This window comes from Macaca fascicularis, chromosome 1 (genome assembly GCF_037993035.2).
Source record: "Macaca fascicularis isolate 582-1 chromosome 1, T2T-MFA8v1.1".
NCBI lineage: Eukaryota > Metazoa > Chordata > Mammalia > Primates > Cercopithecidae > Macaca > Macaca fascicularis.
The window spans coordinates 123,094,113-123,111,418 of NC_088375.1; the positions used below are offsets into that span (position 1 = coordinate 123,094,113).

Sequence of the window (17,306 nt, forward strand, 5' to 3'; positions counted from 1 at the left end):
CTTCCTCTTGTAAATCATGATCCAGATATCCAGCATTTCTACCCAAACAGCCAGAAGAGCCTATGCGCTCTCTCAGGGACTGCACATGACTTTTCCCTGGGCCCATCTTCACTGAGAGTGGACTACAATGCTTGTGTGCACATGCATAGCCCAGAGGTGTGTGTGTGGCTGTGTGTGTGTGTGTGTGTGTGTGTGTGTGTTGGAGGTTGAGGGTAGAGGGTAGAGTGCAGATGAAGCTTGGATGCAAAGCCTACAGTGTCCACAAGTATGCCCATGAGGCTTCTGCTGTGAGAGACAGAGGCAAAGATGGGAATTCTTGTGTGGAATTCCAAGGAATCTCAGAATTTTAAATGTTCAAGTTCTGATCTTCTAGGTGGTTGCAAAGTGTATGTGTTAATGTTGGAGCATAAGTCATATTTTAACAGCACGTTAGCTGTTTTTAATATTTAAACACGATATGCAAACTTTCATTTTCACCCTAGCTCTGGACCCCACAAATAGTAGGGACAGAACAACCTGATATCACAGGGTCAAGGACTGAACAAATGAGGCCATACTTACTGGAGCAAAATGAATTTTTTTTTAATTGTACTTCAGGGCAACAAGTCAACAGCTGCAGGAAAACAAAACCAGGTCCAATCCATGATTTAAGAGGAAGTCAGGAAAGGCTTGGAAGAGAGATCCAAAGGCCAGCCTGGCAAGGGGAATCCCACATTAGAATTCCTGGGAGAGAGCAGGCCCCAGGCAGCAAGGTCACCTTGCCTGCTTCTCTGTAAGTTAATCCTGGAAACAAAAGGAAAAATATTTCAAAGCCCAACTCAGTAAACTGAGGCCTAAGTCAAGTTACTAAACAATGGATGCTCAGAATTGGAAGGCTGCTACCCAATTATCTAGTCAGGAGTGTTCAAATGGTTCTAGGCCCTTTGCCAGGATAGTAGAGCCAGTCCTTTTTAGTTGTCTGTGTGCAGTGAGCCCCAGCGCCCTGCTACTCCACCCTCTGCCCTAGAACCAATGTATCACAGCATAACTGGTTGGTCAGCAACAGCCTTCATCTGCACAGGAGGATATACAACGCACCTAGGGAACTGGGGGCCCAGGGATGGAGCAGCAGCAAAGCCACCGACCTTCAAGGTAATAGGGAGATTTGGGTAAAGGCGTATCACTAATGACCATGGGAACTCACAAATGTCCAGATTAAGTAAGATCAACTGAGGGTGGGGAAAAAGAGCATCAGGTAGTGACTAAGATGGAAATTGTCATCAGTCAAGTGAATTGAGGGCACAGAGTAAGATTTATTGTGATTCAGAAAATTAAGACAGGCTGATGATTTTGTAACCAAGAATTGTGGTGGAGTCAATATTTATCCCTAATATATATGTCCTTAGCTCATACTATGCTCAATAAATGGTAGCCAAAATTTATCAATATTATTATTATCACTTTAAAAGACTATGAGAAACCTATGAAAAGGGCAGAACCAGCCTAATCACTAAGAAAACATGGCAGAAGAGCCAAAGGAGCATGAGAAAGGATTAGCCCAAATATGTGAAAATGATCTCCCCCAGTCTCCTGTGCCCTGTTCTGCCCATCTCTCTGCCCACTCCCAGCTCCAGCCTGGACTGTTACCTTCACAGGGAGCCAAGGCTTCTCTTGACTGCTTGGACAAGAGGGTAAGGGCCCTGGTTGCAGGATTTGCCAGTAAAGTCATCCATGTCAATAGACCAGATCATGGCTCCTCCCAGGTTTAAATTCTTTAAGAACCGAACCTATGGGAGGCACAGGACACATAGAGATTAGAAGTGACCCCTAAATGCCCAGGACCATATCAGGTTCAGATGAGGGTCTCAGCTTAGAACACAGTGGTAGACTAACTGGTTTTCTGGAGTTAGAGACTCCCTGAGGGGTAAGATTGCTGAGGGAGAGAGAGCCACCAAGTCAGCATTAGCCACCTCTCATTCTGACTTGAGTCACCACACTCAAAGTCTGGCATTTTTGGAGGCTGAGAAAACTCTCCATAATAAGGGAAGAAACTAGGAAGCCCTTAACAAGACAAGTGGCCAGGATTGTCAATTACACTCAAGCCTCTTTTTTGCCCTAACCCTGAAAGGAACGCAAATGTCTTACCAAGGTCTAAGAACTGGTAGGCTCAGGAATCTGGAGCCTCCTAGTTAGGTAATCCATGAGAAGGACTAAACAGTTTGTCCTGAGAGAATTAACAAAGTAGATTACCTATACAGGCACCAATGTCTCCTTTATTCCCTCTCCCTTCTCCTTGCCTTTCTCTTCTCTCCACTCCTCACTTATCAGAATAAACTTACTTGTTCTCAACTCTTTTTTGTGTCCTTTCCAACTCGTCTACCTGTACCACAGCTGCTCACAGGTATGACGTAGAGTCACTACTAGACTTGAGCTATAGAGACTGCTGGATCCCATCCTAGAGTCTGGGGCCTCAGAAGCTTCTCTCTTTCAGCATAGAGTATTCAGGCATTTTACTACATATCCCCATTCCCCACCTAAAGGAGCATCTGCCTGTTCCAGATCCTGTTGCCCACCTACCTTGGTCTCCATACTCTCCACATCGTCATAGCCCACCCACTGGTTCCCCTTGACTGCATAGGGAACCTGCTGATCCTGGAGCCTCGTGATCTTGGCTCCTTTCAGAAACTGGCAGATCTGGCAGGGGAAAGGGAAACGAGAGGGTTAGTAATGGGTTATTCTTGAAACTTGGTGGGGGTAGACAGGACAGTGAGCCACTAGGGACTTGGGGAAAATATCAGAACCTTTATCCCAAGGATCAGACAATGAAAGAAATGACCACATATATCATACGAAGTGAGTGGTCCAAGGTGAACCACTGGGAAGTGTCTGTGCTAAAGTCTCATGAGGAGGAGACACAGCAGCTAGAAATCAGAAAATACTTGAGTTCCAGATCAGATCCCAGCACCGACCAATAAATCTCCCAATTTCTTCATTTGCAAAATGGAAATAATTATAATAATGCTTTCAACATATCTACCTTCCAGTGTTGTTGTTAGGATCAAATGACCTAATACACATTAAAAAATTTTTTTGAAAACAGTAAAGTGCTTTACAAATGTGAAGTATTATCCTGACCATCACCACTATTCCTCATCTTGTAGCATCTCCACTTAAATCTCATTACTCCCCCTCTGTCCCCTCCCATTCCCAATATGCCCTGTCCTGGGGCTCCCATTCTGTTATTAGCTACATTCTTTCTGTTAGCATAAGGAAGAGCTCTAAAAAAGATAAATCTTCAATTAAAAAATGCATTTCAACATCACATAGAAAATCCCTTTTGGATTACTCTTTTTGGATGAACTACATTCACGCTTACTACAATGAGGGCAGAAAATTAAAGTTGAATATTTAAGCAAATATCAACCTGTCAAAGTTATAGTGGCCTAGAGTCATTATGAACTGAACAATCAAATCAAACTTTCCATGAGATGGGAAGTGCATATCTAGTGGTTGATATTATAACCCTACCAGTAGATTCTGAGCAATGACCTCTCTTCTCCCTTAAATTAAGAGTGTTATTGCTATCAACCTAGAACTACCCAAGGATGGGTCAGCCTCTCTCCCACCTCCTATCTATCAGGCACCCTGAGATTCATTGAGGACTCTCACGATGACCCATGTCCCATTCCTGTTGCCTGTTGAATTGATGATATGTCAATCATTCCTATGTGTAAGGTGAAAGGAAAAATTGAGCATTACACTGAATGGGTACCTTGGTGGGTGCCAAGTCATTCAGCATGGGCCCATGGCATGTCCACACTCACAATGAGAGGTCAGGCTGGAACTCCAAAGACAGACCAGGATATAGAATGATATATTTTTTCTCTACCTGATCAAATTTCTACTCATCCTTCAAGGCCCAGCATAAACTTCTCCTCTTCCGTGGAGCCTTCCCCAGTCACACATCTCTGATCTCATGTCACTCTGCACCATTCATTGGTCATTGAATCCCATATTGTTTTATAATACCTCTCTGATTTTATTAAATATTATAGTTACCTTGCTTTTGAACTCTTGTTTAACTAGTTACGTCTGTATTCTACATTCTTTTCACCTTGACAATAACCCCTTTAGAGACAAGGATGGATAATTACTTATTTCTAGCTTTCACAGTACCCAGTGTTTGGGATATGAGAGCGTCCAAAGAGTTTCTGTTGGTTGACCTAATGTTAGATTTATATCTTCCCCTGTGCTTTTTAAATAAATTTTCCCAGATTGGAGGGCAGAGAGAAATGATGGTATAATTAACTGAACAATTTTGTTATCCCTATGATCTATCTGACTTCCGCACAGAATTGGACACATTTGACCACTCCCTCCTTTTTGAAACACCCACTTCTCTAAGGTCTTTGGCACAGATCTGTGTGGGTTCCTCCTAACCCTCTTGTAGTTCCTTGTCAGTTACCTTAATATGTTCCCCTTCCTCTGCACATCCCTCAGGTGTAGGAGGTTCTTGGGTTTGTCTTGGGCCTCATGCACTTCTCATTGTATGGTTTGGCTTCAGGTACCACCTTTATGCTGATATTTTTGAATCTACCTCTTTAGTGCAGACTGGTCTGCTGTGATCCAAACCCATATATTCAATGACTCACTTGTTATCTATATGTCCCACAGGCTCTTCACACTCAGAATGTCCAAAACTGATCTCATGAGCAGGACCAATGTCCACTCTGTTCTCCCTCCAGTCTTCCCTATCTCCTGTAAATGGCATTGCCATTCACTTAGCTGCTCAAATCAAGAACTTGAGGTAGTCTTCCTTTTTTAGTTTCTCACATCCTCCTCTACCTATCCCCATTCCTGGCTAGCTCCATCTCATCTTCAGAGTTCAGCTTATTTCACTTCCTCCACAAAGCATTCCCTGACCCTCTCCCAAACCAGAGTTGGGAGCTCCCTTCACATGTTCAGTAGTTCTGTGAACTTTCCCCTTCACAACACTCAGAATGCTTTACTGTGCTGTCAGATTGAAGCTGGAATATCTACCCAGACACGGCAGGGAGCTGAGGGTACAGGTAGTTTCCAGGTACCTCATAATAGGCCAGGAAGCCTGAAGACTCTGTGATGGGTCCAGCAGCTCCAGGGCCAGAGGCAGGGGCCCCCACGGTGGTTTCTGCAGAGGCCAGTGTGAAGGAGTGCCCATATGTGGGGATGCCCATGACCACCTTCTCTGAGGGCATTCCCTTGTGTATCCAGTACCCCACAGCATATTCCTAGAATGGGAAGAGAGATGGAGGCTCAGAGTGGGGAAAGAAAGGTGTCAGGCCTTTTTTAGCCTCTATTCCAAACTTCACAGAGGTGACTGCTTGGTTTCTTTTCTACATCTGAGTGTGAACAGACCAGACCTCCCCAGGACAAGAGTGCTTGTTCTAACGCACATATGCTCTTCAGCAGCAAGAGGCTTATACAGCTTTTTCTAATTTCTGAAAGGAACTAGACGGTGGATCACAAAAGAAATCAGTTAAGAAACCTAGAAAACATGAAATCAAGGTTGTCACCATCTTCCTTTCCCTTTTGAGTCAACACAAAATCCCTGTGGGATTTGTCTACACAACGGCTCATTGTGAATACTGACAAAGGTGGCTGTCAGATTCCTGGTCCATGAGGCCTCACAATGACCTTGAACCCAGTGGGATATGTCAATGTAAAGAGTCAAACTCTGTAAAATATTGGAAGAGATTTATTCCAAGCCAAATATGAGTGACGAATGGCCCATGACACAGCTCTCAGGAGATCCCGAGGATATGTGCCCACAGTGGTCAGGTTACAGCTTGATTTCATACATTTCAGGGAAACATAAGACATCAATAAATATATGTAAGATGTACATTGGTTCACTCCAGAAATGCAGGACAACTAGAAGCTGCAGCTTCCAGGTCATAGGTGAATTCAAAGATCTTTTGATTAGCAATTGGTTGAAAGAGTTATTATCTAAAGGCCTGCAGTCAATAGAAAGGAATGTCTGGGTTATGATAAGTTGTGTAGAGACCAAGGTTTTATCATGCAGATAAAGCCTCCAGGTAGCAGGCTTCCGAAAGATTAGATTGTAAATGTTTCTCATCAGACTTAGAAAGTCTGCTTTATCAGTCTTAAGGTCTCTGTGTTGATGTTAGTGCTGGTCAGCTGCGAAGCATGTCTGACACCCAACTTCCCATCATGACCTGAATTAATTTTTCAGATTAACTTTGAATGCCCTTGGCCAAGAGGAGGGATTTGTTCAGATGTTTGGGGGGCTTAGAATTTAATTTTGGTTTACAGATAGATTGGGAGGTAAGAGGTTAATTTTGGCTTTCCTGCTCTCAGAACAAAATAAAGGGTTAGAGAAGACAAAGATAGTCTCCTCATCCTTAAAGATAACTGACAGAGAGGAAGGAGTGAAGGAGGCTGATGTGACTTAGCCACGTGAAGGCCTAGAAAACCCCAACCAGAAATCATATCTAGCTCTGGACTGATCCATTTTGTAACTTTGAATATGAAGGCCTGGAAACACGCAACACAGATATTTTTTTCTCCCAGAATTTTAGGAATATACATCCATATATATGAAACAGCCTTTGCAAAAATTGTAACTGAGAAAACTGTGACAGTGAAAGAGATCTGAGCTAACTGACTCCATGTTGCTTTGAAACTAGGCCTCATAATTCCTAAGCCTCATAAAATTTAGAAAGCTTGGCCATCATGAAACTTAAACCCCAGATGGCCACGGATAGCCCCCCGATGTTCCCAGAACCCAGACAGAAAGACAATTCCGGGAAATAGCCTCATGGGGTCCCACCCTGATAACCTCATGAGGTCCCACCCTGATAGCCTCATGAGGTCCCACCCTGATAACCTCATGGGGTCCCACCCTGACTCAATGTCCCCGATGTTCCTGGAATCAGCAATTCCAGGAAAGAACCTCCTAAGGTCCCGCCCCAACCAATCAGAACAAGATACCTTGCTCAGGCCATAGACAGACCCAATTACCCAATCAAGCGCCTAAAGCTTTGTTTGAATTTCGCGCCCTAAGCTGTGTTTGAACTTGTGTTTGCCTATATAAACAACCTGTAACAAGCACTCGGGGTCCCAGGGCCAACTTAGAGCTTGGGACCCTAGCGCGCTAGTAATAAATAACTCTCTGCTGTGAATCTCGTGTCGGTGATCCTTCGCGGCGACCCCTGCCCAGGAGGGAATCGACAGTTCGGTTCCAACAGCTTCTAACCTCCAAGCTGTCCTTGTTCATTCCTGGGTGTAAGCCAACTCAATTTGAGAGGAATTTAGTCTATAGTTTAGCTTTCAAACAAAGATGATTAACAGCCCTTTTTGGAAGCAAACTCTCTTCTTGCCTAGACACCAGTCTGCTTTTGTAGAACTAACAAATTAGCCATGAGATTAGAAGTTATGGTTTAGGAGTCATGCGGCCAAAGGCTGCAAGATTCCAAGCCTCACCAAATTGCAGCTGGGAATAGCATCACTGTTGCAAAACCTCAGATCAGTGCTTGAGATATTTTGCAGATCTTGCATTCTGATGCACCAGCTGACACCACCCAGACCCAGGAATCTGGCTCAACCAGTTCTGTGATCCCAACCAACAACAAAAGACAGCAAGAAAAACCCACTTTGAACCCTTATGATTTCATCTTCAACCTGACCAATCAGCACTCCCCACTTTCTGACCCCCCCATCCACAAAATTATCCTTAAAAACCCTGATCCCTGAATTTCCAGGGAGACTGATTTGAGTAATAATAAAATTCCAGTCTCCCATACAGCCGATTCTGCATGACTTAAACTCTTTCTCTATTGCAATTCCCCTATCTTGATAAATCAGTGGGCAAGGAAAACTCATTGGCTGGATACGTTATGTTCCAGAACAGCATCAACAACATTATTACATTACTATCTTTTTTTTTTACTTTTCATTTCCCACCACCAGGACCTTCACATCACACGACCTTGAAGAGTCAATGGAATCTGACGAATTTCTGTTTCATCATCTGTGAAGTGGGAGTAACACTTCCTACCCAGCTGACCTCATGGGGTTGTTTTAAAAACAGAATTAAATAGGGAATGTAGACGGACACAGGAAGGTACAAGCTCTGTTCACCTGTGTAGATGCCAAGAAATGTATCAAAGATGGAGAATCCAGAGAAGACTGGGATGGGGGACACTCTGAGCCAGAGACAGAGCTTAGGGCACTTCAGCTATCAGCACTTCTGACATTTTCCAGATGACATTTTTTTGGTGCCTGGTCAAAGCACTTCTCCTGCACTCACTTGCTCTTGGGGCTACCAAGTTCCCTCTTGGGCTCATAGCTCTTCCTCAGTTCAAGACAGAAGTAACTCTAGACATGCTGGACTCTCCCCAGCCCCACTCCCACAGCCAGTACCCCTGCAGTTCCACTGGCCTACTCACCACATTGTAGTAGGAGCTTGGCCCTCTGTCCTGCCACCCCTTGCTCAGAGGGCTGTTGTGGCCAGTGATAAGGGGCTTTTCCCAAGACCCATGGAAGTCAAATGATAGGAGGTTGATGAAATCCAGATCTCTAAAGTGCCAAAAGCAAAGGGAGAAATTTTGTGAAGAGCAGTGGTAGAAACAATTGTTAAGTGATTGTTTTAGCTTTGAATGATGCTGCTAGAAGGACTGAAAGTCTCTGTAAAGTTGTTCCTGGCTGCATGACGCAGGGTTAGGACAGTGACCTTCCCTCTCCTCCTTCTCCCCTCATCCCTCAAACATGCGATGCATCATTTGCATGGACCAAATTGGAAGCAGAGGGATGGAAAGTTGCTCTGATGTACTCACTTTGCCAGTTTCTCAACTTGATAGCTGTTATCAATCATTTGCCTCCCAGCAGATACACCTGCAGTCAAGAGAAGCCTTTCCTTGGTGGATTTTGTGAAGTCCTTCTGAAAGGCTTCTGCTAACTCCTAGGAAAAATAAGGAAACAAAGTGTTAGATTCCCCTTCCCCGAGTACAGCGCTAAGCTTCTTGCCTGGGATCTATGAGGTTTAGAACCACATTAGATGGAAAAGATCAGCCGTTTCCTCTCCATCCCATATGGGGATGCCTTGTGCCTGTATCAGCTCAGGAAGTTTCCACATTAGGCAGGAGGACCCCAACCTCACTGTACCCAGGAAATAATCATCTTGGTTTCTACCTGACAGATTTTCGCATCTATCTGATAGATCTTCTATGAGGCTACCTCAGTACCCAGGAAATCCTATGGCTACACACTCTTTTATATGGATGTTGCTCTATTTTGATGTTCTTCATCAAAAAGAAGAACATCAAAATAAATATACAAGGGGGCTCCATTGTTTCATATTGTTCCTGCCTTAAAATAGGAACAGGGGCTTTTCTGTCATCAGTGGGGGCTTCAGAAAGCCTGGGGTTGTGTCTTCCCACCACACTCAATCTCTTCCTTATGTCTCCCAATGTGGCTGTGGATTCTGGAGGTCAGAGTACTGAGTACACCATGGCATCTGACTTACATGAATCAGCAGAGTGAAATGAGTGTTTTCTTTCTGATCTGGGTAGATCCAGCTTACATCCAGTCCATCAAAGTTATGGTTCCTCAGAAACAGGATTACAGAGTTAACAAATTCCAAGCGTGATGTAGAAGAATCCACCATGGGGTGGAACCTGGAAAGAAGCAATACAAGTGTCTTTTTGGAAAGAACAAGTAACATCTGTAGTGTAACACATTTTTCACAGAAATCCTGAGCAGTCTTCTCTTCCCCAATATTCACTTGCAATTTGTCTATTCTAATGCTTTTGCTTTTTGGAACAGATGAGAGAAGAAGGATTGTTGGGCCAGAATGTTGATCCGGCCAGGTAAAGGAAGACTGGGTTCTCTGCAGATCTTCCTGAGGGTAACGGAGCTGCCTTTGACAAAGACTCTTGCCTTGACCAAACTTCAGGTAGGCTTCTCTGAGCCCTCTTCTCAACTGGACCCCAACCTTGGGCTTCTGTGTCTGTCTTTGCCGTGTCTGATTCTAGCAAAAGTCCTGCTAGGTCAGTTTAGTGAGAAACCCCCGCCCCTGGTACCTGATCACTCACCCCATGCCATCCCCCAGGTGATATCTCATCACTCTGGCATCCTTTGGTAGGACAGGAATCCTGTTGAATCAATTTAGCAAGAATCCCCCTAGCCCTGATGTTTCCTCTTTATGATTTTCCATCCACTGATTTCCCCCAGTGTGTTCTTTGGCTGTATTTCCTCACTTGCCTTTGCTGCCTTTGTAATAGAACCCAGTACCATACTGAGGTCTTTTTCCCCCATTGAAATATTTCCTGAATAAAATCTGTTTTACTGCTTAAATGCTGTCCAGCTTTGGTTTTCTTCAACACTTTACAACCTTGGAAAAGCAGTTTGCAATGTGGTGGGCTTAGGATCAGGAGAGCTAGATTGAAGTCCCAGGTCAGAGTCCTTTCTGATGGCCACTTTGTCATTAACCCGCTCTCAGGGTTCCAGTCTGGCCACCTCTAAATTGAGACTGAGGGTATTAATCCTGCTTCATGTGCCTCAAGGGGGTAACATTTAGGGAAGTTCCAAGAAAAAGGACTGGACTCCAGTGAATTCATGGTCCCCAAACAAGCATCCCAGCCACAAATAGGCAATGCAGATCTCCCCACCCCCAGGATTTGTGATGAAAACAGGACTTGAAATCAGCAGCTCCTCAAGGGCTTCATCTGAACTAGAATTCTGAAGCCATGAAATTGATTATCAGATGCCCACACCAAGGGCACCAAGAGCATTTAAAACCCAAGGCTGTAGATGAGATACTGGTATTTTCCTGGGGACATAACCTTTAAGTTGTGTCACTTTTCACCTCTTACAATACCTCCCACCCCCAGGCTTTCTTAGAGCCTTGAATTAATTTTGTTTTATTCAATATTAAATTGAGATTTTGATTCCTGCATGTATCTCATCTTTGAAGTGGAAGAGATAGCAAGAAACTGGCCTGGTATCAGGAAACAGTGGTGGAAAAAGGTTTCTAGCTTTTCTCTTGCATTTGAAAGTGCTTACAATAATTAGAAAGCCATTGCACCTGAGCCTCTGGGCAGATGCCTGCAATTTTAGGAGACATGCCCATTCAATAGAAATTTACTAATTTGTCCCTTAGAAGCAAGTTTGTGTGTTACACATATGTAATTATTCTGCACAGCACCTGGCACAAAGTCTGGCATTTACCTAATAATAACAACAATAATCATATAATAATGATTACCGCAACCATTGAGCCCTTATTGCACATGGGCACTATGCTAGACAGCTTGCATTGCCTGCCTCTACATCACCCTGAGGTCAATTCTGTTATTATTCTTATTGTATAGTTAAAGAAAACTGCGGCATGCAGACATTAAAGAACTTGACAGAAGTCACACAGCTTGCATGCGTCTAAAGGGAAATCCAAACCAAATATATCTATCTCCAAAGTTCTACTTTTAACCACTAAACTGGTAAGCAATTATTTACTGAATGAATGAATGAATGCAAGAATGAATGAATAAATGAAGACATTTTTATTTGCATCAACACCTAAGCAAGTATTAGGAAAGGAAGAGAATTTGAGAATTAGAAGGATGGGTGCCATGGAAGCCCATTCATATTGAAGGGTGTTCATGGAGGGGTTAACACAGAACCAAAAAAGTTAGGTAGCCTGATCTTTCTTCCTTCTTTCCGTGTGCAGAAATCTCCATAGGTCTTCTAACACTACTTCTTCTCTCTGCCTACTCTGGCTGTAACAGTACTGACAGGTTTCACAAGTTGTACTATCAGACTTCTGTAAAAACTCCAAGACTCTCCTAGCCGAGTTTAAGATCTCTGGACTTTTTAAGATGTTAACACTTTAAATAATAAAGCCGAAGAAATTCAAAATTGTATAAACTGTAGTTGAATATTGAAAAAATGTGATATTTATCCTTACGTATTTTCATTTAGCTCGTGATGTGAGTGGGATACCATTTTCATGTGAGTAGAAAATATTACTTCGAATGTCTGCTTTGTATCAATGGTTATTTTGGTTTTAAGCAAAGCAGAACCGATTTTCTCCTCTGCTGCTCTGATGGTGCTCAGGCCATTTGGCTGCGGAGCCATGATCCCAGACATTGTAGTCCACTGACTGCCATGGTCCAAGGCGGGGCTTCTAAGCAGAAGCAGCCCATCCAAACCATCCCAGGGTGCAAAGTCAAACTCTCAAGTAATTTAAAATAATTTGCACTTTCCAATTAAAACTATCTCTGCCGGGCGCGGTGGCTCAAGCCTGTAATCCCAGCACTTTGGGAGGCCGAGACGGGCGGATCACGAGGTCAGGAGATCGAGACCATCCTGGCTAACACGGTGAAACCCCGTCTCTACTAAAAAATACAAAAAACTAGCCGGGCGAGGTGGCGGGCGCCTGTAGTCCCAGCTACTCGGGAGGCTGAGGCAGGAGAATGGCGTAAACCTGGGAGGTGGAGCTTGCAGTGAGCTGAGATCCGGCCACTGCACTCCAGCCCGGGCGACAGAGCGAGACTCCGTCTCAAAAAAAAAAAAAAAACAAAAAACAAAAAACTATCTCTATAATCCATAAAGGGAAAAACATTCATGCAAATAATTAAGAATTTTCTGAGTATTGTTCATGGCCCACTTTCAAGCCTTGAGTGTCTGGGCTTGTATTAAGCTCCAGAAGAATTCCTTCAAACACCCCAGGAAACCTAGTGCTGCACCTCTTCTTGTGACAAAACTCAGATCAGTTTTGCAGCTGGCCAAGGGAAGACCTCTTAAAGCCTAGTTTAATATCTCTTCTCAGGAGGAAGAAAAGTGGTGATGATCAAAAATTACATCGGGAAATAAACAAAAAATAAAGATGTAGTCTTACCCTTTGGAACCAAACAGGTACCCTCCAATGGACAAGAGAATTTTCAGTTTGGGATTCCTGAAGCAGAAGAATAAGATGATTATTTATTTTCTGGCTGCCAGGGAAGCCTTTGTCTAAAGAACAGAGTTCTTAAGTGTAGAGAATATGGACAATTAGGGCCTGGCTGTTTAAATCAAAGTGAAGTTCAGTGAAGGGATGAAGCAGTGGTGAGAACAGTTAGGATCAGAAATACACCCAGAGAAATACACAGGAATGAATGAATGAATGAATGAATGAATGAGACAGTAGGTCTTAGGCCCAGCTTAAAACCAGCTTCCCTCCTCTAAAATCCATGCCGGATGCTTCTACCCTCATCTTACTGACTTGGTTTTGAGACTGTTGATGGTCTGGTAGAGCATCACTTCATTCTTGTCCTTGATGATAACCTTGTTGTTCTCGATGCTGGCGAATGAGTAGATGAGGTGAGAGCATAGGAAGGGGTCAACATTCTCAGGGGTGAATTTTCCTGGTTCCTGCCGGTCCTGGGACCAGTTGGTAAAGTAGCAAACCAGTTTGTAGGCAGATCCTGGAGTGGAGTGAAGAGAGCCAATGAGACTCTAGTGCTATTGCCTTAGAGCCCAGAAAGCCACAACTTTCTCCCCAAGACAGCCATCGTATCATTTGCTCATTCTGCCAGAGCCTCTGAGGGCCATTCAGCCTGGGCCTTTAGTGCTGGCTCTTGAGTACCCAGACCCCAGTTAAGAAATACACTGAGGCTGGGCACAGTGGCTCACACCTGTTATCCCAGTATTTTGGGAGGCTGAGGCAGGAGGATTGCTTGAGCCCAGGAGTTTAAGACCAGCCCTGGCAGCATAGAGAAACCCCATCTCTACAAAAAATTTAAAAATTAGCCGGGTGTAGTGGTTCATGCCTGTAGTCTCAGTTACTCAGGAGGCTGAGGTTGGAGGATTGCTTGAGTCTAGGAGGTCCAGGCTGCAGTGAGCCATGGTCACACCACTGCACTCCAGCCTGGACCACACAGTAAGACCCTGTCTCAAAAAAATTAAAAAAACTAAAATACATTGAAAGACAGAAATACCATCAACATATGAAACACCCATGGAGCACTAAGGTTCAGTGTGTATGGATGGATGGATGACACAGATCAGTAGAGAAACAGATAATACAAACATTGTGTATGTTTGTATTCACACACACACACACATATTGAGGCCAGGTATGGGGGAGGGGTGAGAGAGAGAGTGGCTCAAAAAGAACTAGAAGAAGGGATACACAAAATGATACAGAGAAAAAAAACTCTGTCATAAATATGTCAGTGGCAGAACCAGAGAGCGTAACCAAGAGAAAAAGCATGTAGCAGAAAAAGAAACTGGACATCAAAAATGAAAGCACCCAACCAAGCCAGGAGATCCAGGCGGTAGTGACTGACTACTTACCTCCCTGGAGAAGCAGCAAGACCACTACACCTGCAATAGATGGGTGGAAAGAGAAATCTGTTGAGCCAAACCTGGTTCTGCTATACTGGATAATGGCCGTGAAAATGTGGGTGTGCTCACATACAAGATAGAGCCACACTTCATCTGGGCTCCCCAGCCACAGCTGTTGTGGTTTCTTTACAGGACCTTGAGGTTCCCCGGCCCTGGGGTGCCTTGTGTCTCTACATTCCTAGGCAGAAACATTTTCCAAGCTGGGAATTTATTTTTTCATTCATTTATCCAACAAAGTTCTATTGAATTTTATGCTCTGTGCTAAGCATTGCGCTGGGGAAATTACAATGCAGTTAATGCCTTCCCTGCACTCAAGGAGCTCACAGCCTAGTCTGGAGCTGAATATAGGTAGGGTAACCATATAGTTTATTGCCCAATGAGACCCTTCAAAGAGTGAAAAGGAGCATTATTAATAATTTCCCTGGGACGATAGCTTAACCAGAACTATCTCAGGCAAAATGAGATGGTCACCCTATGTAAAAACAATTCTTACAACAAGGTAAGCAGTGTGAGCTGGTCCTGGTGGTGCTTTAAACTTACGTTTGAGATTACACCCAGTCTCTTCTCCATAGGACATCTACCCTTGGAAGACTGGTTGAGATTATTCTATACTTAACACATCCTCCTAAAGGAAAGAAAGAGCAGACCCCTGGATCCTAGAAACTTTGCCCCATGGACAAGACTCCTGGAACTGCAATTCCCCCAGCCTGGGGATATTGTCCACTCCGAAACCCCTAGAGATCCGAAAGTGAAGGAAAGGGGCAGCCAAAAAGGAGAGAAAACTTTCAATGACACAGCTGCTGGAGCTGATTCCTCCCCTGCAGAGCTTAGGGCTGGAAAACAGGGCTCTACTGTTCTCTCCTGATGATTCACATGTTTTTTTAGGCAGGGAAGTTAGGCCCTGGCTCTCCACACACTCACTGTGTAAATGGTCAGAGAAATTCTGTTTGGCACATCCACTCTCAGGTCAGCCTCCAGGCCCTTCTCCAAAGCGTGGCCTCCCTACTGTCTACTCTGTCAAGGGTGGGTCCAGGGCTAAGCTGAGTTCAACAGGGAACCCAAAAGGCTCTTGCCAAGTGGGTGCTTCATGGCTTGAGAGGGTAAGACAAGGTGAAAGAGGTATGGACACAAAGAAATGATTTATTTCCTCCAGCAGACATATTCCCTACCCTCCCTTCGCCTCCTGGTAAACGTCCCTCGTTCACTCATAACCCTGTTTAGCCTCATCCCCACTCTCATCCCAATTTCCGGCCATCACAAAAGCTAGAGTTTTGGATCAGAACTTTAGAGTTGAAAGGGAGAGTTCAGAAAACATTTAATTCAATAAATCATTCTGCAGATGAGAAATGTGAAGCTCTTCAAAAGTTGTGAAATATAACCACAGCAGAGCCCATGAAAGATGTGACTCCCAATACAATGCTCATACACCAAGAGACTAAGAAAGCTTGGCCTCTCTCCTGTCTTAGCTCCAGTTCTAATGTGGACAAGAAGCACCTCTGTGCAAACTGAGAACATCCTGCCAGTGCAAAGGGCTCCAGCTACTGCTGCCTTCTTGCCCATTCAGGAAAGATCAGGTTGTTCCCCCATGACAGTTGCATTGGCCTGAAATTTTTTGACACTAAGGTCAACAGAAAGACTGAAATCCCATGAAAGGAGGAAGATCACTTCTTCTACAGACCTGTTACCTCTTTCTTCCTCACCAACTTTCCTGCTGAATTATCAACCCCATGCTCACCTGCCCAGAGAGACTTCTGTTCCATGGTGATTGCTCCCATATCCTCGACCAGCTTCTTCTGGGATGCACATTCTCTAGGTCTTTTATCCACTGAGGTTTCGACAGCCTGCCCTACACGAAAGCAGCAAGAAGTCCAGGGACTTCCCCTGGCAGACTTGTGAAACTTCTCGGAAACGAAGCCCAGATTTGAGCAATGCCAACTCTGACCTGCCAGAAATTAGTTGCTGTGAAGACAGCTGCTGAAGAGTCCTTTTCATCTAGTCTCACCTAAAAGGGACCCGGTCCTGGAGAAGGGAAGGAGGTGATATTCAGGCTCTGCCTCCTGGTATCACCCTCAGCCATGAATCTCCTTCCTCATCATCCCAGTCTGTCTCCTTCTTCTTGCCACCACCTCTCTCTGTGCTCACACCACCTCTGGCCTGCTTATTTTTTTTTAGGAACAGGGTCTTGCTCTTGCTCTATCACCCCAGCTGGAGTGCAGTGGCACAATCATAGCTCACTGCAGCCTCAACCTCCCAGCCTCAAAGAATCTTCCCAGCTTAGCCTCCAGAGTAGCTGGAACCACAGGCATGCACCACTACACCTTGCTCATTAAAAAAAAAAAAAATTTGTGGAGATAGGGTCTCACTACATTACCCAGGCTGGTCTTGAATTCCTGGGCTCAAGTGACCCTCCTGCCTTGGCCTCCTAAAGTGCTGAGATTACAGGCGTGAGCCACCGCACCCAACAACAGCTATTGTTTACCAGGCACCTCCAATGACACCTTCTCTGTAGCTCTTCCAACTTCCCCCTGAGCCGAGACTAGCTGGCACCTCTGCCTACAGTGCATTCTATTTCCTTTCATTCCTTCACACTGTATCATGATGTATTGGTGTCTATGTCTGTCTCCACTGTGCAAGTACAAGAAGTATGCGAAGGAAAAATTAGCCAGGCGTAGTGGCACATGTTGATAATCCCAGCTGCTTGGGAGGCTGAGGTGGGAGGATCACCTGAGTGAGCCCCAGAGGTTGGGGTTATGGTGAGCTGCGATCACACCACCGCAGTGCATCCTGGGCAACAGAGCAGGACTCTATCTCAAAAAAAAAGAGAAAGAATTATGTGAAACTCAAAAAGAAAAACCTCAACAAATGTTTGTTCAGGATCCTGCCTTAACCTGTGAGAATGGACTTGCACTCCAGATTCAAAGGCTCAGATCCTCAGGGCCTTGCAC

The 17,306-nt window shown here is 44.5% G+C and overlaps 1 protein-coding gene across 2 annotated transcripts; it reads right to left on the minus strand.

The window, feature by feature from the left end:
- Positions 1 to 561: 561 nt before the first annotated feature.
- CHI3L2 (chitinase 3 like 2) lies at positions 562 to 16,188 on the minus strand. 2 transcript variants are annotated; one of them, XM_015431301.4, is made up of 11 exons: positions 16,097 to 16,188; positions 14,311 to 14,340; positions 13,238 to 13,439; positions 12,875 to 12,931; positions 9,503 to 9,653; positions 8,814 to 8,938; positions 8,427 to 8,556; positions 5,064 to 5,246; positions 2,557 to 2,673; positions 1,627 to 1,766; positions 562 to 783 (listed from the first exon to the last, which is right to left on the minus strand). In XM_015431301.4, the coding sequence occupies exons 1-10, from the start codon at positions 16,134 to 16,136 to the stop codon at positions 1,629 to 1,631; spliced, it is 1,173 nt and encodes a 390-aa protein (XP_015286787.3). In that variant the 5' UTR covers positions 16,137 to 16,188; the 3' UTR covers positions 562 to 783; positions 1,627 to 1,628. The 2 variants fall into 2 exon arrangements, with proteins under 2 accessions (XP_015286787.3, XP_015286791.3); XM_015431305.4 differs by lacking the exon at positions 14,311 to 14,340.
- Between the last annotated feature and the right edge of the window lie 1,118 nt (positions 16,189 to 17,306).

Bases quoted from the DNA above. Each gene is read 5' to 3' on its own strand.
- CHI3L2 (XM_015431301.4), bottom strand. From the start codon at position 16,136: ATGGGAGCAATCACCATGGAACAGAAGTCTCTCTGGGCAG. The intron at 13,440-14,310 runs GTAAGTAGTCAG...ACTCCACTCCAG, and splicing joins CTTGCTGCTTCTCCAGGGAG to GATCTGCCTACAAACTGGTT. The intron at 12,932-13,237 runs GTCAGTAAGATG...CTTCTGCTTCAG, and splicing joins ATCAACAGTCTCAAAACCAA to GAATCCCAAACTGAAAATTC.